At 53.9% G+C, this 21,804-nt stretch overlaps 2 protein-coding genes across 4 annotated transcripts; both read left to right on the top strand.

Annotated features, from left to right (window-relative positions):
* The first annotated feature begins 258 nt into the window (after nt 1-258).
* Nucleotides 259-10,571, top strand: SZRD1 (SUZ RNA binding domain containing 1). Of its 2 annotated transcripts, none has more exons than XM_033159320.1 (4): nt 259-452; nt 6,383-6,432; nt 7,207-7,464; nt 8,925-10,571. In XM_033159320.1, the coding sequence occupies exons 1-4, from the start codon at nt 402-404 to the stop codon at nt 9,025-9,027; spliced, it is 462 nt and encodes a 153-aa protein (XP_033015211.1). In that variant the 5' UTR covers nt 259-401; the 3' UTR covers nt 9,028-10,571. The 2 variants fall into 2 exon arrangements, with proteins under 2 accessions (XP_033015211.1, XP_033015212.1); XM_033159321.1 differs by having other exon boundaries at nt 264-452; nt 7,210-7,464.
* A 3,937-nt stretch (nt 10,572-14,508) lies between these two features.
* NECAP2 (NECAP endocytosis associated 2) lies at nt 14,509-20,679 on the top strand. Of its 2 annotated transcripts, none has more exons than XM_033159317.1 (8): nt 14,509-14,652; nt 15,106-15,206; nt 15,873-15,977; nt 16,657-16,738; nt 17,590-17,698; nt 18,712-18,850; nt 19,204-19,294; nt 19,648-20,678. In XM_033159317.1, exons 1-8 carry the CDS (start codon nt 14,558-14,560, stop codon nt 19,697-19,699), a joined length of 774 nt encoding a protein of 257 aa, XP_033015208.1. In that variant the 5' UTR covers nt 14,509-14,557; the 3' UTR covers nt 19,700-20,678. The 2 variants fall into 2 exon arrangements, with proteins under 2 accessions (XP_033015208.1, XP_033015209.1); XM_033159318.1 differs by having other exon boundaries at nt 14,545-14,652; nt 15,068-15,206; nt 19,648-20,679.
* The last annotated feature ends 1,125 nt before the right edge of the window (nt 20,680-21,804 follow it).

Below are 21,804 nucleotides of genomic sequence, written 5' to 3'. Positions count from 1 at the left end.
GAATAACACATGTTTTTGCACATGCGCTAAAGACCAGTGAGCCAGAAAGTTACGCATGCGCGGCGACTACAACCTGAGATTTATACAGTATGCGCCTGTCATGGACTAGGGCGAATGCGCATGCCCCGTATCCATCCGGGAATCTCGCAGATGGGTATTCCATAGGGGAGAGCCGCGCGGCCCACGCGCACGCGCAGGAAAAACCCTTTGCTTCGGTAAAGGGAACGGGAACCGCCAGAAACGCGCATGTGCCGAGAGAAGCAGAGGCGCAAGTGCGCGTGCGCGTGCCGAAGTGAACAGCGGCCCTTTGGCAGCCGAGAGAGCAGCTGCGCCGCCGCCGCCAGTGCGGGGAGCGTCGCGCGCATGCGCGTTGGGCGGGCTGGCGGCGGAGGGGAATTACAATGGAAGATGAGGAGGTCGCCGAGAGCTGGGAGGAAGCGGCCGACAGCGGGGTGAGCCCGAGCCCGGTCCGGGGGCGGCAGGGGAGGCCGCCAACAGCAGGGGGAGGCTGCGGGAGGAGCGACTGGGCCCGGCCTCTCATGGCTGGCGGTGAGGCGCCTTGGGCTCAGAGGCGCCTGCTAGGCCTCTTAAAGGGGCCGCGCCCCATTTCCCCCGGACCACGTGCTCCCTGCGCGGACCCCCTACCGCACCCCCCTCAAGCTCTCCGAAGGGGCTGTCTAAGGGAGCTGCAGAGGAGGTGTCCCGGGGCTCCGATCTCCGCGTGTGTGGGGGGACCTTCCCCCTCCCGTTCCTCTTTTGCTAGGGGGCGCGCGATGTGGGGCTGGGACGCCTCTCCCTCCCCTGCGTGGCCCACCCGAAAGAGGGGTGGTTGGCACTTCAGGGTGAAAAGGCTCAGCTGTATCTCCCCGCATTCGCCCTGCTAGGTGGGGCCGAGGGAAGAGGGGACCCCGGCCTCTGAGGGGCTGCAGGTGGCCCCGCGTCGCCCCTCGAACAGCAGAGGGAGACGCCTTGGGCCGGACCAGGCTCTTTCGCTTGCTGGCCCGGCTGGGACTCCCCTCCTGGGGCCGCGAGGGGCAGCTCCACGCCTCTGAGGATCTTCTACATGCAAAGCGGGGGCTCCACAGTGGAGCCGAGGCCCAGCCCCTGGTGAGTGCTCCGCAGCAGCTCGAAATGCCTCCTTGCAGCCGGGTTTGTGGAGGAGAAGCTTGCCTCCAGACCCTGGGAGCCAGCCTTGCTGAGCACCCACGGGTTTGTCTCTGAGTAAACGTGTGTAGTAGGATTGTGCTGCTAGTGATGATTGCATGATGCTTCATTTGGAGGCAAGCGAAGGCTTAGGACTAGTAAGTGACTCTGAGAATATTTCCAGGAAGCTTTGCCCTCAGGCAATGCCAGGGCAGGGATCTCAATAATAGGGACAAGGAATGTAGAGAGGGAGTGTGGTTGTATGGCCTGGATCTGAGAGGCTGACTGCTGTGCATGTGTTGAAATGGACACAGCAGGAGCTTGTAGGCTCCAGATCCCTTAACCACAGAGCAGCCTGGAGTCTGCCCACTTGCTTCCTATCAGCAGAGTCTGAGCAGGCCCCTCTTCCCTAGAAGAGCTTTCCCTGGAAGAATCCCAGGAATTTCATAAGTGGCCCACCAATAGGCAGCAGGTCTGCTCACCCAGGTTCTAGCCATTGGTCAGCTATGTAGACCCCGATTAAATACATTTGGCACTCTTTTCTTGGTTCCCACTGGTGATGCATGCAGTACCTTTGGACCATTCATTTGCCCAAGAGGTAGTGACAACTGAGATTTTTGCTTTTGCCTCTGGCAGCCCTGAGTACCTTGTCAGAGGCTACAGCAGGGCTGGTGTGCAAAGGTCTATCACAGTTTTGCCCTCCACCTTCCAGTCAGAGAGCTTTATAATAACTACTACTACTACTACTACAACTACAACTGTTATTATTCATATGCTGCCCATTGGACTGGGTTGCCCCAGCCACTCTGGTCAGTTTCCAGCAAAATACAAAAACACAAGAAAACATCCAACATTAAGAACTTCCCTTCAGATGTCTGCTAAAAGTTATATGGTTGTTTATATGTTTGACATCGGATGGGGAGGGCATTCCACAGGGCGGTTGCCACCACCAAGAAGGCCCTCTGCCTGGTTCCCTGTAACTTCACTTCTCGCAGTGAGGGAACTGCCAGAAGGGCCTCAGAGCTGGATCTCAGTGTCCAGGCTAAATGATGGGGGTGGATATATGGCTAAGGCAATTTAGGGCTGTAAAGTTCAGCACCAACAGTTTGAATTGTGCTTGGAAACATACTGGGAGCCAATGTAGATCCTTTAGGACTGGTGTTATATGGTCCCGACTGCTGCTGCTGGTCACTAGTCTAGATGCCGCATTCTGTATTAGTTGTAGTTTTTGAGCCATCTTCAAAGGTAGTGCACTGCACTGATCCAAGCGGGAGATAATCGGAGCCTGTACTCTTGACCAGTGTTTTTCAACCACTGTTCCACGGCACACTAGTGTGCCGCGAGATGTTGCCTGGTGTGCCGTGGGAAAAATTGTGTTTATTTGATTCCTATTCAAGAGAATTACTTTATATATAGTCAATATAGGCACAGAGTTAATTTTTTTAACATTTTCTAATGGTGGTGTGCCTCATGATTTTTTTCATAAAACAAGTGTGCCCTTGCCGAAAAAAGGTTGAAAAACACTGCTCTTGACAAGATAGCGCGCAGGCAGGTAAGAGTCACAGCTAGCATACCAGATGGAACTTGTAGCCATCCTGGACCTAGAATTAACCTGCACCTCCAGCTGAGAGTCCAAAATGACCCCAAGGCTGCACACCTGTCCTTTAAGGGCACAGTTAACCCATTTAGGATCAGGGAGCCCCCGCACCTGCCTGCCTCCTGTCCCCTAGAAACAGTACTTCTGACTTGTCAGGATTCAACCTCAATCCATTAACTGCCTTGAGATGCTCACGCAGGACATTCATCACCTTCACTGGTTCCGATTTAAATGAGAGGTGGAGCTGGGTATCCTCCACATACTGGTGAACACCCTGCCCAAACCATATAGATGTTCCAACACCTTCATATAGATGCTAAAAAGCACGGGGGAGAGGATGGAGCCCTGAGGCACCCTACAAATGAGTGCCCAAGGGTTTGAACACTCATCCCCTCACCACTGGAGCTGTTCTGCGACTACCCACTCAATCACCTTGCCCAGGAATGGAAGATTTGGAATGGGGTGATAATTGGCGATAATGGCCGAGTCCAAAGATGGTTTTTAAAGAAGTGGTTTAATAATCACTAAGGGGGTCCATGAGGACTCCTTCGCAGAGGGAAGCATTCACCACTCCACGGAGCTCATTGCCCAGGGCTGCCTGGCTTGCTTTCATGAGCCAAGATGGGCAAAAGTCAAGGAGACAAGTGGTTGGCATCACTCGTCCAAGCAGCCTGCCCAAACCCTCCAATTGACCTCCAGATTTGAGTGTGGCAGGGTGGCCTTGGTGGCTGGCCATATGTGTGTGTGAGGGTGCCAGGGCATCTCATTGCTCAGTCTTGCACCCTGCGTTCTGGGTGGCAGAGATGTGAAGGCCTGCAGGCTGCCTTTTGTCTTGGGGTGCTGCCTGGTCTCCCCCGGGAGTGGATTTCCTCCATCTCTGCCTCTCCACCCTCCACCATGCAGGCATTTCCCTTGTTTTAATAGCATCCAGCACCTTGCAGCAGCTGATGAGGCTGTGGGCCGGGCTTGCTGAGAGATGGCACTGTGCTGTTTTGCCTATTTAAATTGTGGGCGGGAAGCCATTGAGGAAACGGGGGGGGGGCAGTTTCTGTCTGTTGAATTTGGCGAGAAGGGGTGGAGCCTTCACTACAGTTTTCAGGGTGGTAGATTTGGAGAGCTCCCACAGAATGCACCCCTTGCTCTGCCACCTGCCCAGCATCCTGGCAACGCCCCCTTGGCTCAGAAGGAAGAACTATTGCTGTGTGCGGTGCAGCTCCTGTGAGCCAGACAAGCAGCCACCCTCTTCCAGGGCCCCCCGAGAGCTGGCCCTGCAGCACCCACCCTTCCTCAGCCTTTCTGAAGAGGTGGAGGGAAGAGAAGAGCATTTGGCAGTGAGGAACTGAGGAGTGGGAGTTGTGGGTTATCCCCCACCCACCCACATATTACCTGGTAGTTGTTTGGAAGAGGTTTAAAACCAGGTTTGTGAGAAGCTTTTGAGGAAGCCAGGACAGATAGGGGCCTTTTCTACCCCTCGATTAATGACAGCCGCTGAATCAGGGGGCTGTTCTGGGCAGTGGGGTGATAGTTTTGTGCCCCTTTTGTGGGCTGCTTGGAGGCACTTGTTTGGCCAGCTGGGGTGGGATAGCTGGACCAGGAAGTTATCCCCCCTCCCATTGCTCCTGTGTTCTGACTGAGCAGCGCTGTTGTTCGAATGTGTGCTTTGTGGGCTTCCTTTTGGGGAGAGAGCCCAGGGGCCATCTGCACATGCCTCAGTATCATTCCACACTCTGGCTGCCTCTTTCGCAACGGAGAGGCTCTAATTTAATGGCTCTGTTAACAGAACTTGTCTCCTAGTCCAAAGTCTGGCAGGTGAGTTAATTTTTGAACCCTAAAGAGTTAGCACATGGCACGGTGAGGGGTTTCCCCTCCTCCAGGCAATCCAGGACAGGTGTGGGGTGGTGATGAAACTGATTCTCGTAGGAGATGGGGGGGTATCTTTTTAAGGGGTACCCCCTACAAGCGGGATTGTTCTGGTTGGGCCGTTGCAAGGGGCCTTGTGGGTTTCCTGTTTTGCTTGGGGGAGTTTCCCCTCCCCCTGATAATTTTTTTTAACTGGAGGCGCTCACTCTCTGCTTTGGGCCCAAGACAGCTAGCACTCACCCACCAGTTTCCTTGTGGGTCTGCCTGGGAGGTACAGGCACCCGGGTGATGCATTTGCCGTGTGCCACACTTGCACCCAGGGGTGTTTGCTGCACCCATAAAAATAGACTTATCTGTCAGCTGCTTCATTTGGCCAGGCTTAAAGTCGGACACTAATTTTAACCCACTTTCTGCGCAGCTCGGTGGCCAAGCGCCCGCCAAGAGCGGTTGGCAGGAATAGTTACAGGCGGATCTGATGTCAGGACAGAGACTTGCAAAGGGGAGGCTCTGCCCTTCCTCCACAATCCTCATGTACCTTTTTTTCACACACAGCACCCTGGGACAGGGAACATCTGTGGCCCTCCAGATAATCATTGGATGCCCACTCCTATCCTCCTCCCTGACATAAGAGCATAAGAAGAGCACTGTAGCTGGATCAGGCCAATTGCCCATTTAGTCCAGCATCTCGTTCTTGCAGTGGTGAAGCAGATGCCCATTAGGAAAATCCCTCAACGAGCGCCAAGGCGTTCTCCCCTCCATGAATTTGCCTAATCCCCATCCAAGTTAGTGACTATCTCTGCCTCCTGTGGAAGTTTGTGGGAATTGTTGCAACCGACGCCTCCCGTGTAGCCTCACACGGGGCACCAGTTGTAGGAGTAACCAACGCCTCACGTGTAGCTGTACACGGGGCACCGGTTGTTGGGGCAGCCTGCGGACGGGACGGCCGGTAATCCTGGAGCCTGCTCCCACCGCGCCGTGAACAAAGGGATCCGCTGGCTGCAATCTGAGGGTTGAGTTCTGTTGAGTCCGTGAAGATTTTGCCTCGTAAATGATTGCAAGCGTCTGTCTGGTCCAAAAGCTCCGAAGAGGAAAATAAAGCTAAAGGTGGCCAAAACTAAACGGCCAAATAAAAGACTTTAAAAGCAAAAGTGAAAATAAAACAACTGAGACTGCAGTCTGGAGGAAAATGGCTTTAGCTGCCCTGCTTGGATGGTTTCGCTTTCGCTTTGCCTAGGCTTGTCACACAACGTTCTTCTCGCTGGGCTTCTCCGCGCATTCTCCACACCACAAACAGGGAGCGGCAGCAATTTATTGAGTGAATAACCAACGTCATAATCAATACAACAACCAATCACAACTCTGTTGCTGCCCTAAATTGGGCGGGAAGCAGATTAACTGACCGTTGCGTAATTCAAAGTTTAGAGCCACTAATTACCCGTGGAGGGATCCCAGCAGTGAATCGCCTGCCGGATCCTGCTGCTACCTTTCCTTCCAGGTGGAAGGATACAGTAAAATTAAGCACAAATAATCACAAATAACCACAGGTGCGAGCGCACCTGCAAGGTATATTCCCACAGAAGTTGGTGCCAGACTTCAATTATGCAAAGAGGCTGGACCCAGTTGATCTTTGCGATGCCACAGGAGCATCTTCCCAGTTCTCCTGGGAGCAGCAGGGCAGCCGCGGAGGGTTCGCCCATCAAGTGCCCTGGGCCCCCCCTTCACTTGTGACTCTGAAATGCACTACGTGAGATTTGACCCCTGCCCCATTTTGTTGCCTTGCAGGAAATAGACAGGCGGCTAGAAAAAAAGCTGAAGATCACCCAGAAGGAAAGGTGAGGACGCTTCATCCTCTGGCTGTCTCTGGGCTTGGCTATTGCTGGGACCTTGTGGGGGTCAGGGGAGAGTTGGGGTTGTGTTTCACTTCCTTCAAATGGAGGGTTGTCTTAAGGAATAAGAGCTGCCCAAAGCACCTGCTTGCAGGGTGGTAGTGCCTTCAATTTCCCGCTGATTCCGGAGAGGCCACTTCTGGCCGCTAGGTGGCTTTGGAGGGAAAGTGCTGAGTGTGTCTGTGAATGCTGGGTGAGAATGCTGAACAGGGAAAACATAGAATCATTGAGTTGGAAGGCACCACAAGGGTCATCTAGTCCAACCCCTTGCAGTGCAGGAATCTACATTTTGCCCATTGTGGGGCTTGAGCCCAAAACACTGAGACAAAGAGCCTCTACTGACTGAGCTATCCCAGATGAATGCTGCTTGGCTCTGCTCTCCCAGCCAGTCTCACTTGGGCTCTGCTGATCCAGCTGCCAGGAGACGAGGGCTGGATCCCAGGGCTGCTACCTCAGCTCCTTGAGTGTTTCTTGCAGGAGTGTTGGTGCTTGCGAGAAGGGGAATTGAACCTTCTGCAGTGGGAGTGGTAGAGGAACACACAGGGAGGAGGCCTGGTGGGTTTTATTGCATGCTGACGGTTCCTTGACTATAAACATTGTTTGAGGTGTGTTTTCTGTAACTTGTGCTTTGCGTGTGTCTGTTTTCGGCCAGGTGAGGGTTCTCAGCCCCTCTGCAAAGAGCGGGGCCCCTTATTTCCCCCTCTGCTCTCTCCCTTTCAGCAGCAGGAAATCCAAGTCCCCCCCTAAAGTGCCCATTGTGATCCAGGACGACAGCCTTCCCTCGGGGCCGCCTCCGCAGATCCGGATCTTAAAGCGGCCTACGAGCAACGGGGTGCTCAGCAACCCCAACTCTGCCAGCAGGCCAGCCCTCCCGGTGAAGACGTTGGCGCAGAGGGAGGCCGAATACGCCGAAGCCCGGAAGCGGATCCTGGGCAGCGCCAGCCCGGAGGAGGAGCAGGACAAGCCCATCCTCGACAGGTGCGGGGCTGCAGCGCCAACAGCAGGGCCCTGATCTCCTACAGCAAGAGGCCCAGATAAGCTGGAGTTCCCCTTCTGGGGCATAGCCCCGGTGGGACTGGGGCTCAGGAGGAGGTGGGGGCACATTGGCTGGCCCCTTTTTTGCCTTGAGCTGAGCTCTTCCGCCCCAGCAAGCAGGCATGTGTCATGTGTTAGCTGGGAATGGGGACCCACCAGGGGCTCAGATGTTGTCCTGTTCCAGCTGCTTGTGTTGTGAGAGAGAAACAAGCTCTTGGAGTGTCCCCTCTGCCCCCCCCCCCGGTGCAGCAGGCAGTGGTGGAGGAAGGGGTTGCGCCTCACCCTGGGTGTCATCACTTATGGGGGGTGACGAAATGAGTTTTCTTTACAAAGGGGGGGGGGCTCACGGAACTTTTTAGGAGTGATGTGGTGGCTCAGGCACCTGCAGGTTCCGCGCTGCCTGAAATGGCAGTGTGGGACTTGGGTCTGCCTGCTGCCTCTCCCTCAGCTGCCCTACAGCTGAGGAGAGGCTCGCCCCGCCCCCACGGGCAGCTCGCCCCGCCCCCAGCTGCAGGACACGCCCCCACACCAGGCACCCGAGCGGCTCGCTACACTGCTGGCAGCAGGCTTAGTTTGACAGTCCCATGCCAGCCTTATGAGGAGCTTGGCTTGTGCCTGCTCTCCTTTCTAACCAACAATATACCACGGTTACGTAAATACATAACCAAACTCACACCAAACGTAACCAGCTGCATACAATTAGAAAATGAATATAGACAGATGCAAACAAGTTGTTGTAATGTCACAAGTTTCAGTGGTACAGACTTCATATATTGTTCAACAAGATCAACCTTTGGCCATTACAATCATGATCTTGTTGAACAATATATGAAGTCTGTACCACTGAAGAAGCCCGCATGGGCGAAACAGGATGACTATTCCGGGAATCCTTGTTTGAAACTTGTGACATTACAACAACTTGTTTGCACCTGTTGACCTTTTGAAGATTCATGTGGAACCTGAAAGACTTTATAAAACCTTCTTTTGCACCTGTTGGCTCTCTATATATACAGGAATTACTAAGACTGTAATGGCTTTTTGAATTAGCCCAGTGGGGTTACTACCCGCTTGGTCGCTCTTTATTTGTTGTTTCTTCATTAATCTATTTTTGTTATACGCATTGAAGTGGTCTATATTCATTTTCTAATTGTATGCAACTGGTTACGTTTGGTGTGAGTTTGCTCTCCCTTCTAGGCAGAAAGTGGGAGGTTGCGTCCCCTGAACCCAGCCCCCTCAGAAAGGGAACTGTCCTGAGCCCGTGGCCCCCAGGGGAATTGCCTATTTCATGTTGCCTGCGGGCCCTTTGCTCAGCCATGCTGGGAGTCCCCTCTGTGTGAATCTCCGGAGTGCTGCGCTGCGTTGCCGTCCTCTTAAGGCTGCCTTCTTCCTCTTTCTCTCGACAGGCCCACAAGAATCTCCCAGCCGGAGGAGGCCCGGCAGCCGAGCAATGTGATCCGGCAGCCGCTGGGCCCCGACGGCTCGCAGGGCTTCAAGCAGCGCAGATAGGAATGGCCGTCCGGCCGACTTGGCGGCACGAGAGCGGGCACTTCCCCCACCCTGGGCTGCGCGGTGGCGGCAGCGGACACACGAACCTGAGCAGGGGGAAACTACCCGGGTGACTTGCACTGTGATCTCCTCCTCCTCCTCCTCCCCCCCCCCCTTTGCTCTGCCTCCTGTGCCCTTCTGCCTGCCCTGGCACTGTGACCCCCACCTGCCGCTTCCCCCACTGGGATTGGCATACTGAGGGGGCGGGGGCACGGCAGGGCAGGGCAGGCTCATCCAGGTTGCTGGGCTTGTCCACACAGCCATGCCTGCCAAAGCCAGCACCAGCAATAATAGTAATAATAAATGTTTGCGTCTCCGGGCGGGATGGCAGAAGGGCTGGGCGGCGTTCTGCTTCTGGGAATGTGCATGTCTGTCCAGGTTGCTTGAGGAGCGAGGAGCTAGGCTCAGCGGGAGGCGTGCACAGAACTGCATTTGTTTGCTTTCTGGGAAACGGAGGGGAAGAAGACGCCAGTGACGGAAGGGGCGGGTGTGTTCGCTGTTTGGCTTGTTTATCTCAGAAGCAGGGGTTGGTATAGTTCGAAGAGAAGCGAAATGGATTTTGAGGCACTTCAGATTGTATTGGGGAGAGGTTTTCACGTGTCCGGCTTCCCCTATCCGCCGCTGCTGCTTTTGCGAAGCAGACGGAAAGGGCTCTCGGCCGTCTGCGTGGTGGGCTTTGGCGAGGCCTCTGGCTTGGGGTGACTCGGCTTGGCCTGCACCCCTGGCCTGGAGGGCGGAGGGGCCGTGGCCGGTGCCTCCCTCAACTGCTTGTGCTGCTTCCAGGCGGAGGGTGGGCAGGTGCTATTTGCCACTGGGGCGATGAGCTTCCCCGGCCTTAGACTAGTTTAGCTTCCCTGCTGCTGTCCTCTGCTGAGGCCATGAAAAGGGATGGGGGAAGCCCTGTGGCCCAGCGATGCTTGTGCTGGCCGGAGACGGAAGCCGTGGCAGGCGAGCTGTGAGCTGTGGGCCAGGATCGTGGCCTTGTTGCTCCAGGTGTGCTTCCAGTCCTGTCCCTGGTCAGTTTGCCACCAGGGGGCCAAAGGAGCTGGGCACAAGCAATAGCTGCCATGCGGGGCAGGGAATGGATTGCCTTCCCTTGCAAAGTGGGAGGGCGTCGGGCTCAGCTGCTGCATGCCCTGCAGGGTGCAGAAATGTGTTTTCAGACGACACCCAAGTAAGACTCAGGATGGCAAACAGCTTCTTCTGCGTTGCTTTTCTAACTCAGACAGAATCAGTTGGGTTTTCCTCAAGCAACAAGAAGCCCCTGGTTGGGCCCAATCCACCTGAGGGCCCTGGCGTGTAGCCAGCAGCTCCATGCATGCTGGCCCAGGTCTGCTGCATTGTAGGTGCTCCTGAGGGCCGAAGCAGTTGGGCCTCCCCCGTCCTCTCTAGTAGCCATATTGGGGAGGGGCTCCCCCAGCACCCCCCTTTCTGAGTGACTGTGGGCCTGCTTGCTTCACTGTGTTTCCAGAGTCTGCCTTTCTCTTTCTTTCTTTCTCTCTTTCTCTCTTTCTCTCTCTTTTGGTTTTACTGTCTGGTTTTGGAGGATGTCCAGGGTGGGATGGGGAGGGGGGAGGCGGGAGCTGCTTTGACCGGTTTTGGGCCAAGTGCCCAGCGCACTGCAGCCATGCCTCCTCTTGTGCTGGAACAGAAGCAGAACTTTTGCCTACTTTGGGGAGGGGGTGGGAGTTGTGGGGAAAGATGTCTGTTTGTACATCAACCCGAGACATGTACAAAAACATTGCAGAATAAATAACTGGTCGAAAGAGTAATAATAACAATAAAACTACCTGTGTATAAAAAGTGAAAGACACGATGGACCGTTGCTGTGTTGAATTTGCTCCCTTCCTCCATTTGGTTCCTCCTGTGGCATCCTAACGGGCTGCTCTGCGCTGCTTTCCCTGAACACTGGCAATATAGTCTCCTCCTCAGAAGCTTTGGGCCTTGGGAGAGCTTGACATTTCTGCAGGACCAGACCCTTGGATGGCTTTTGTAACATGGCCCTTACGCTTTCTTTCCGGGTGTAGCAAGGGAGGCGAGAGAGAGAGAAAGTTATCCCTCCTGCTCAAGAGTAGGGAGAAATATGTGAGCAATAACTGCCTGGCATCACCATGACTTTCCTTAACTCTGCTTTGGGATTGGTTGCCTTGCGGGAAATGCCATCTTTCGCTGCTGCTGCTGCTCCCAACTGCTCTTCTATGGCTGCCTCCTTTCTTCCACTTAGGATTGAGTCTCCCCCATCTCCCCTGGAGCTGTACTTACCTACTTGCAAGTTGCTCCTAGTAGGAAGGCCCATGCCCCACCAAGAAGAAAGGCAGTTTCTGCTGTGCCACCAGCTGCACCATGGTCAAAGGGGGGGGGGAATGCTTCCATCCTGCAGGCAGGGAGGTGGCACCCTTTTCGCTGTCTGCCATTGGGGGGCTTCTCTGGCATGGACAATGGGGCTACGGTCTTGTCCAGGAATCAGTGTTGGAATAAGTTGGAGGCCCTCTTTGGGGGTGGGGTGGGGTGAATGTGTGTTTGTTAGAAAGGGGGGCACTTCTTAGGGTGTGTGCATGTGTTCCCACATGGCAAGCAAAGAGGCTGCACCAGCCCACAGCCATCCTACATATGCAGACAAAACATTTTATAAATGTATTTTAAATAAATGTGTTAACTTTTAAGTATGTGGCCTCCTTTATTCTTCTTATTCCTCTTGGTGCGCTTGCATGCATTTCCCAGGCATAGAATTATCAAATTGTAGAGTTGGAAGGGACCCCAACGTCACCTAGCCCAACACCTTGCAATGCAGGAATCTCAACTAAATGGCATCCATGGCAAATTGACCCAGTCCCTGATTGAAAAACTCCAATGAAGGAGACTCCCACCGCCTTCCAAGGGAAGTCATTCCACTGTCAAACAGCACTTAGTGTCGGAAAGTTCTTCCTGATGTTTATGCAGAATCTCTTTTCTTGTAACTTTGAAGCCATTGGTTTGGGTTCTAGCCTCTGAAGCAGGAGAAAATTAGCTTGTTCCCTCTTCTATTTTCCCTTTTAGTCTCCTCTTTTCCCAGCTAAACATGCCCATTTCTCTCAACCGTTCCTCGTAAGGCTTGGTTTCTAGAATCTTGACCATCTTGGTTGCCCTCTTTCTTTACATGTTCCAGTTAGTCAATATCCTTCCTAAACTGCAGTGGCCATAACTAGACACAGGTCTCCAGATGTGGTCCAACCAAGGCAGAATAGTGTTTTACTAGTACTTTCTTTGATCTGGGCACTACACCTCTGTTGATGCAGCCTAGAATCAAAGTAGCTTTTTTCTTTTCTTTTGCTGCTGTATTACAGAAGGCAGCTAGACACCTTAAGTTTCAACAGGCCAGCAGCTCTTGCTGGGTTAGGCCCAAGTCCCAATAACAACAAATGGCATCTCAAGGCTGTCTTGTCTTCTGATTACTGGTGAGAGTTTTAGCTACTGCCTTGCATAATGCCAGAAAACAAGGAGCATGCTACTTTGATGTGGGCTAGCTTTTATGGATGAAGATGCTCTCCTGTAAGACTGAAGGGCAGCATGGGGGGGGGGGGGGTTTGCTTCTGGTTGCAAAACAGGTCTGACTTAAGTGAGGGGGTGGGGATTCCCCTACATTAAGCAACACAGGGAATGGATCTTCCGCATACCGGATCCTGGAGTTACCCAGTGGAAAAAGCACTGCTGGCTTCATGCCTATTCGAGAAGCCTGTGACTGGCCACTCCAGGTTCCAATCGGGAAGGCAGTTCCTGATGGCCACGCAATGCCAGTTTGAGGACCCCGTAGCATCCCTGGCCACACTGAGTGCTCCACACAGCCAACTTCGGCAGACGCCCCTGGCTTTCTCTCAATCTCTCTAGAGCTGGCCTTTTCTGAACCTTTTCCAGATCCAAAAATGTCATTTTGCAGGCGGATTGAAGAAATGTACCTGTGCTGTTGATACACGTAGTAATCCTAAACTCCTAAACTACAGGATTGCCTGGGCAAAACAGGTGAAAAACGCCAGCACCTTGTCTCTTCATCTTTATGTATATATTTATTAACGTCTGTTTGTAATATCATCAACACCTCACGCTTTTGGAAATCACAGTGAACTTACCTTTGTTGATATCTTCAGGAATTTATTTAAAGGAAATCTAAAGACGTGAGTTTAACATCTGGAAGACGTACTAGAATTAGATATTTAGATGGTATCAAACATTTTATTTAAAAACAACATAATTAGATATCAACAGTCTGTTTTCAGATTTGTCAGGTTATAAGTCCTTGTGGCTTTTGTATAAGACTTTATATGTTCTTCTCAGAACTTTGATGACTAATATATGACAAAGAATGTGCAATTGACTTGGAGATTATTGTGCGCCGCCAAACGTGTTGCATATATTATACTGCATTTTGCAGTCGGAAGCAAGAAGTTTTGCGCGGGGTGTTCAAAGTTCTGACACTTTTATTTTTCAAGTCATTTGATAAGAATCAGCTAGGGGGACGCTCCCCCTGCTCCGGCATCGGGTGCGACCCTACCGCCCGCCGGTCCCTCGTTCCTGCTCAGTTTCAGCTGGATCAAGCCCCCGCTCCCCACCTTTAGCATAGATGAACTGGATTTTCTTTTGCCCCACCGTGCAATGCTGGCTCCAGCCCCTGGACCCTCACCTCCCCCGGGAAAGGGGCACTAGCTCGAATCGGGTCCCTTAAAGTAATTCTCGGCCCGCCTCCCGAAAGTTCGAGGCTTAGCGCTTTTACACATTGAGCGCTGTCGGCTCAGCGGAGACGAGGCTGCCGATGCCCTTCCCGGCCACCAGGGGGAACAGCCGAGTCGGGATACAGCGGAAACAATTCTATCTTTTGTGCTCTATGTCTTTTGTGTCCCTTCTAGGCCTATGCTTCCACCATGGAGAAACAAAACATTTCCCACCTCGCCCGCGTAGATATAAGAAAGTGTAGAGTGGCACACCCCAATTCCTGGATTCGGAGTCCATAGCGCGGAAGGGGTCCCACGTTTTCTGTTGCGCACTGTGAAAGTGGGGAGACGGCGCTTCAGTGCCGTGAATTTTGCCTGTTTTCCGTCGGGCAGCCCCTCGGAACCACAATGTTAAAAAGGCCCGAAGAACCCGGAAACTTCCATTGAAATCACAGCGAGCACCACTCTAAAATTTTCGCAACTCTATGCGCCCTCAGCCTGACGGCGGGAGACGAGGGCCATTTCCCGAGCGGCGGTTGTGCGCAAAAGCGAACGGAGGCGAAGGAGGGACCGCAGAGCCGGAAAGGCCTTTGAAGGGGATCCGCTGTCTTGGCCGGCGAGCCTTTATTTCGCTGACGTCTTCGCCTTCGACACAAGAGGCAGCAGGAGCCTTGGAGCCGGAACAACGCCCCACCCCCGCAGGCCGTGACGCAAAAGAAGTGTGACGGGCGTTTCCGGTTCGCGCGCGCATGCGCCTCCGTGGGCGGACAGGAGCCGCGCTTCCGGGTTTCGTGGAGTAGGCGGTCGAGATGGCGGAGGGAGAGGAGTACGAGTCGGTGCTCTGCGTCAAGCCGGAGGTTCACGTCTACCGAGTGCCCCCCCGCGCCTCTAACCGGGGCTACAGGTGAGCCGGGGAGCCCCGGGGCATGTGCAGAGTGCCCTCCTTTCCCCGCCTCGGACTCTCCCCCCCCCACTTCCAAACCAATGCGATCGCTGTGGGTTGGGGATCAAGTCTCAGTTGGGGGGTCGGAAGGGGCGTACAGTGACACCACCGTCATGTTAAAAGGGGAGTTTTGAAGGGGTGGCAGTGAAGGAGGAACATGGCAGGGTTTTTTTTGGATAAGGGTGCTTAGCTTACTCCTTTAACAAACATGGCGTGAAAGAGAAATTTGCTCCGAAGCGAGACGAGGCCGCCTGATGTATGTTTGTGTGTGTTGCAGCTGCGGGTTTCCTGCACTGCAAAGGGAGGGGAAGGGGTTAGGCAAGCTGGTGTTCGGGGGCCCCTTCCAACGCTTTTGATTCTGTTGGGTGACTTTTAGCCCTGAGCAGCGGCGCTGTCTTCTCTCCCTGGTGCTAGAGCTGCGGAGTGGCAGCTGGACCAGCCAGCCTGGAGCGGGCGGATGCGCATAACGGCCAAAGGGAATGTGGCCTACATCAAGTTGGAGGACAAGAACTCAGGTAATGGGGAGTGAGGCGTCCATCGTCTCTGTGCAGCATGGTTGTTGGAGGGAGGGAGCTTTTCCTAGCCCAGAAATCGGTTTAGGCCTTTGCTAAGCCTCCGGCAAAAGGAGACACAGTGACTTTGGTTCAGGGCAATCCTTTTTAGCCAGGTTGGTTGTCCGTAGGGTTCTTTTATGGGTCTGTCAAGCTGCCGTGAATCCCAGCCCTCACTGCCACACCTGAAGGGGAGCAATTGCAGGATGTGCATGTGTGCTAATCTTGGGCAAACTCTACATTCAGGGTGGTGGTGGTGAGCCCTAGCAAGCTTCCCTTGACCTGCTTGCAGTGCCCAGGAGTCCAATAGTAAATTTTCCTGAAGGCAGAAAGGGCACAGCTTAAACTGCAGAGTCCTCCCCCCCCCCACAACTTATTTGTGAACTTAAATTAACAATTCAAAGCATTTTGGAGGACATAAATGAGCATTGATTCAGAATCTGCTTCAATGCCACACACCCATTGCATTGGGGGGGGGTCACTTTCATTGAACCAAAGTGCACAAGTATGAAGAGCAGCAACACAATCTGCTAAGTGTGGGACGTACTCATGGCACCTAAAGTATCTTTGGTCGGGTGGGAGGGAGATGCTGACCAGCTGGTTTCACATCCTCACTTTCCTCCCTTCCAGGAGAACTTTTTGCCCAGGCTCCTGTGGACCAGTTCCCCAGCATTACTGTGGAGAGTGTGACGGACTCCAGCCGTTATTTTGTCATTCGCATTGAGGACGGGAACGGTATGGAGGCGGAGGTTCGGATCGTGTCCTCCTAGGCACGCAGGGCAGCGGTTCCCCACTTGTGCATCTCCTGGAATGATCCTAAGGCAGCGCCTGCAAGCCCCCCTTCCCCTTTCCCTCAAAACCCAAAGCTTCCTTCTTGCAGCAAGCTGGGATTTGCCAGGACTTGGGGGGCCTTTGGGAAGAGGACCCCCTGCACCCTTCCCCCCCCTTCACTGCTCTTCCTCAGCATGCTCTTTTCTGGCCCTCTTGGCGCCGGCACAGCTTGCCTCCCCCAGGGCTGCTGCTTCTTGGTCACTGCCCCCCCCCTACTATGCCCTCAGATTGCTTCCTGCTTTTTGCCTTGTTTGGGTTGGCTAACAGTGGGCTGCTATGGTGTGTGTGAGGCCCTTCTGTTTTGGTGTAGTATTGTCCCTGGGAAGTTGACTTCAGTCCTCGGTGCCAGTGAGGCCCCATGTGGGCCTTTTTGCCTCTGGCCAGCTTGCTGCCGCAGCCACTCCTACGGTAACACCCCTGGTGCCACTGAGCTGCCCCTCTTGGAGGGTGCTGCCCTTCCTCTGCTCTCAGAGCTGCCTGGCTGCCTCTGCATTCTGCGGGCAGCCCGGGACTCTCAGCACTTGCTTGGTGTGCCACACTGAAAGCTCTGCTGCCAACAGAATGAGCATGGCTTCTCTTGCAGGGCGCCGGGCCTTCATTGGAGTCGGCTTTGTTGACCGAGGTGATGCCTTCGACTTCAACGTCGCTCTGCAGGACCATTTCAAGTGAGCATCTGCCTCCCACTTTGCAGAGTGCCTGGGTGTCCAGACCTTCCCCAGCCCGGGGGGGGGGGGGAGCACATGGAGTCTTTGCTACACCGGTTGGAGCCTTGGAAGAGCAAGGCACCTTTCCAAGCAAGCCAAGCTAATTCTCCTGAGCTGGTGCAAGTTGCAGCTACCTTTTGCCTCCTGGGGTTCCTTCAAATGCCCCTTCCTGGCTCTGCTGGTGCAAAACAAAACAAAAACCTCAATTCCCCCCCCCCCCCGTGAAAGAAGCAGTGTGAGAAGTGAAGGAAAGAAAACGGGGTTTTGGGCAGCTGCCGATTGCAGGTGCGGGGCAGATTCTGTCACGACTTGCAGTCCCCTTTTGCTCTCTGTAGCCCTGCTTTGCTGAAGGAGCCTGCATTCCCTTAAACCCCTGACAAATTGGAGGATTTCAGCAGGCGAGCCAGAGGAACCGGGGAGGGGGCTGATTCTGGGGATGGAAGCAGGCGAGAACTTGCAGAGGAGCAGCAGCTGGAAGGAGTTTTCCCCCTGCAACTCTTTATCTACCCAGGCTGGGGTGGCGGATGGCAGGTGGGGGTGGGTTGGATATCAAAGACAGATGAGGGTTGCAGGGGAAAAGCAACCGTGACTCCCTGCAGACTCCCCTCCCAGCAATTGAAATCAAACACAGCGTTTCGGGTGCTGCCTTTGTGGCTGTGACAGATTCCTTCTGAAAGAGAAGGTGGTTGCTTTCATGGGCTTGGGTGCTGAGTTCAACACAGCCACTTTCCCTACACCGCCCCCTGCCAGCACCGTACGCTTTTTCCTCTGCTGTCTCGTGACGCCCCCACCCCAATTTATTCTCTCAACAGGTGGGTCAAACAGCAGAGTGAGTTGGCCAAGCAGGCCCTGAATCCAGACCAGGGCCCCAAACTGGACCTGGGCTTCAAGGAAGGGCAGACAATCAAGCTTAACATTGCGGTGAGGAGGAGGGACCTCTTTGGGCTTGTCCGGCTGCGGCAGAGGGGGTGGGGGTGGGCTGTGGAAAAGGGAGTCGCAAAGCAACTCAAGTGGCTCAAATCAGCAAGTCAAGCTGTGGGTTACCAAGGAACACTACCCAGGGTTGATAGGACCTGGAAGAAAGTTCCTTTCTGACCCCAAATGGTGGGGACTAATCCGATCATCAGCAGATTATACCCTCCCTCATCCCAAAGGGATTTCTTTTGAGACACACACCAGTATCCTATCCCTGTGGTGTAGTGGTTAAGAGCGGTAGATTCGTTATCTGGGGAACCGGGTTCGCGTCTCCACTCCTCCACATGCAGCTGCTGGGTGACCTTGGGCTAGTCACACTTCTCTGAAGTCTCTCAGCCCCACTCGCCTCACAGAGTGTTTGTTGTGGGGGAGGAAGGGAAAGGAGAATGTGAGCCGCTTTGAGACTCCTTCGGGTAGTGAAAAGCGGGATATCAAATCCAAACTCTTCTTCTTCTTCTCAGCCCCACTCACCTCACAGAGTGTTTGTTGTGGGGGAGGAAGGGAAAGGAGAATGTTAGCCGCTTTGAGACTCCTTTGGGTAGTGATAAAGCGGGATATCAAATCCAAACTCTTCTTTTTCTTCTGTGCCCTGTTTCTGCCTCTATGTCACTTGACCACGTGATAATGGCTTTTTAGAAACGAACAACACTATACAAGGTCAAAGGGGGGGGGGAGTCTTTTTGCTCTTGTGTCTTGCGCAGGTGTGTCCACTGTGTTGTCAATGTGCGCAAGGAGATGCGCCAAAGGCAATTGTTCAAAGTCATCTCAGCCCAGGCCTTGACTTGTTGTCAAGGGAATGTCCCCAACATGCTGGCCGGAGCTGCAGGTTGCTTGCAGGTGGATGAGGCCCTTCCCTCCTTTCAGCTGGGATTGCTGCCCACGCAGAGACGCAGCCGTGGGCCGGGGAATGCCCTTCACACCTTTGAGTTGACTGACCATGCAGTTCAATCTCCTTTCAGAACGTGAAGAAGAAGGATGGCTCCTCCTCGGCGAGCAGGCCCCGAGCAACAGGCTCTGGGGGCCCCAGCCTCATCCCGCCCCCTCCTGGAGGAAAGGCCTCCCTGACTGGGGAGCAACTTTCGTCTGCTGCTGAGGAAGGTCTGTGTTTCCTGTTGATCTCACTCGCAAAAGTGGAAAGTCGCTTATGGCAGTGCACAGCCGGTCTACTTCGTAGCTGGCTTCCCCCAGGCCAGGCTTGCTTGTGGTTATGGGCGGGCGATTTCCCAGCCTTGCGTTGGGGCAGGAAAGCTTCAGAGCAGAGGAGGCTGCTCAGGTTAAACTCTGCCCCCACCCCCAGCATTGTCTCAGCTGCCTTGCCTTTCTTGGGTCTTTCTGTCCACCAGGTCCCAGGGGCTCTTAAAGGGCTAGCCAGGAAGGGGCTGTGAAATATATCCCAAGTGACGAAAGGTTATCTCTCTGTCTCTCCCTCCCCGTATCCTGTTTATCGGCAGACGTCTCCATCCCGTGGCCGCCTCCGCAGGCTTCGAATTCTGCAGCAGAAGCAGCTGCGGACATCTGGGGAGACTTCACCAAAGCTTCTGGGTGAGAGTCACATGTGGGTTGCAGAAGTTGAGATGTGTGTCCCCTTCCACCCGCCCCACTCTTTATAGTACACTTAGCCAGAAAACTCCCTAATCTGACATCTGTTGATGGGATCCAAGGGGTGCCAGGTTCATGACGTTCAAGTCCCAGTGGTGGGAAGATCTTTTATCCAAAAGGGTAGGTCTGCTTTCTTGGAGAAGCAATGAAACTCCATTGCCCCCTCATGCCATCCACTGTGTGATGGCAGGAGGTTACGTCCAGATGTTCAGGGGGAAGGGCCCCTCTCTGTCCCCAGTGCAGTGCAGGCCCTGGGCCCCTGCAGATCCACTCCTTCAGCTTCTTTCTCCTTCTAGGTCTGCCTCCGGTCAGGCTCAGCAGAGCTCCACCAGCTGGGTCCAGTTCTGAGCCCGAGCATCTTGTGCTTCTCTGGTCTGGGGTGAAGGCCACGGAAGGACCCTTGTGGACCAAAGAGGAAGCCACTTTGCCCTCGTGGTGCATCATGAAATCCCAGTTCTGGATGTGTTTGGATGTTTGCTTGGGGCATTTTATGGGCTAGGGAAGGTGGGGGGGGGGTCAGCTGGGGCTGTGCAGATCCTCTTCTCCCTCCCCCACCTCCATCTACCCCCTCAGCACTTGGGGTCCCTGAAAGGGGAGGGAGTTTTTTTTCTGGGTTCAGATCACAGCTTAAGAACCTGGAAGCCTGGAGGGGGAAAGAGGGAGACAGCTGGACCTGCCCAGAAAGAGAGAGGCTCCTTCCTCTCGCCTTTTTTCCCTGTCTTGTGTGGTGTCTTAACAGTATTTCTTTGATATGCTTGCCTCGCCTCACCCCCTTTCTAGCTTGGAGGGATTTTGTGGCGCAGCTGCCCCAGGAAACACACTCTGCACGTGGGCAAAGGCGGCTTCCCTCGCAGGAGCGCCCTCCCTCCGCAGCCCACCCTTGCAAACTTGAAATGGGCTTACCTGTCGCACATCTCCCTCTCGGAATTTCCAGGGTGCCTTCCACACCGGAAGGACACTGGGCCCCGATTCTGTCACGTTGCTCTGCCTCTGGTGGTTGTGGTGGAGGTAGCAGCGCTGGGAGTGAGAGAAGAGTTGTCAGCTTGCTGCAGAGGCGGCAAAGAATGACGCCACGTCGATGTCCTTTGAGGGCGGGGGTCCCTGGCTCTGCTTTGCCTTGTGAAGTGCCTTCTCTTTTTCCTTCTCCCTCCTCTGCTAAAACTGGCCTTTTGGGCAGCAAGAGCAGTGGAACTCCTCACATTCCATATTTGTGTGACTTTTAACGTGCACACACACAACAAATTACCCTTTTACTTTCAGAGAGACCCTGGGTTTTTCTCCTTTCCCAGTGGTTGCCTGTGGTGCCTCAGTTATTGTGAAGGACAAAAACTGCCATCTTACGGAACCGGGTTTTAATTCTCTTTTAAAATACAAATCTTTGTATTCACTCCTATCCTATTTATTCTAAGACAAAGGCCTTTTACAGAACGTTCTCTTACTATGAAACTCCATAAAGTTTTTGCCTGCCTTTTGTTTTGTTATTTTTGAGCTGGTTCCTTATTAAAAATGTATATGTATATATAAAAGCCTTTATTTGTCTTCGGGGAAAAGGGGCTGGGGGAGCAGAAATGGACCCAGTTGGGAGAGCGAAAAGGCCAAAAGAATTAGTAAAAACAGTGCCTCAGTAAGAGTCACATGTTGGGTGGCACAGGGGTGGGTTACCAAGGACACCTTCCTACACCTAAGGATGGTGCTGAATGTTGGACCCATTGAATAGGTGCAGCTATTTTAGTGGGGCTCCTCTGATTAGGACTTCCACTCCTATTGTGTTTGTTTGTTGAGGATTTGCACTCTGTTCATGCCCAGAGGTACAATTCTGTTGCTCCCCAAGTTCCTTGGCTGGCATTTGTGACTGTGAGCAAAGAACCTTTTCCAGCCAAAAAAACCCTCACCTGTGTGCTCATAAGAATGTGCTCCTCAGCCCCAGAACCCCAAAAAGCAGTATCCATTTGGAGAATGCAAGGTGGGATTCCCCCCCCCCAAGCCAAATGCTGAGTCCTGCTTGCCTTTCTTTGGAACGTGGAAATCTCAGTGCATCCACTGCTGCCCTCTGAACAATCTGCTTGGCTTTGGATTTGCCCCCACTGCGTTGCGAATATCTGGTGCTTGTTGGTGTCCCCAGGCCTCAAACAAGCTTCTAGCCATCGAAGAAGATGACCCAGGGCCTGGCTTGCAGAGCCGCTTCCAGTTTTTGCAAAGTCCTGGCGGGAGGCGGCGGCTGTGTCCTGGTTGGGGGGTCACTGGGACATGCGAGGAAAAGCCTCTCTTTCGGGAAGAAGGCAGCGCTCAGCCGCCCCATAGGGCGGCCGTAATTCCCGGAGACTTAAGCAGCTTATGCTGGTGCTGCCTGGGTTTTCCCCGGGTGCAACCGGAGCCCTTGGCACGCGCCTTGGCCTGGAAGAACAAGAGGAGGAGGAAGAGGAGGAAGCGGCGTTCTTGGGCCGGCCAAAGGC

The sequence above is a fragment of the Lacerta agilis genome, chromosome 8, assembly GCF_009819535.1.
Source record: "Lacerta agilis isolate rLacAgi1 chromosome 8, rLacAgi1.pri, whole genome shotgun sequence".
NCBI classification, from domain to species: domain Eukaryota; kingdom Metazoa; phylum Chordata; class Lepidosauria; order Squamata; family Lacertidae; genus Lacerta; species Lacerta agilis.
The sequence above is the reverse complement of the archived record's forward strand: the minus strand, read 5'-3'. Positions and strand labels throughout refer to the sequence as shown.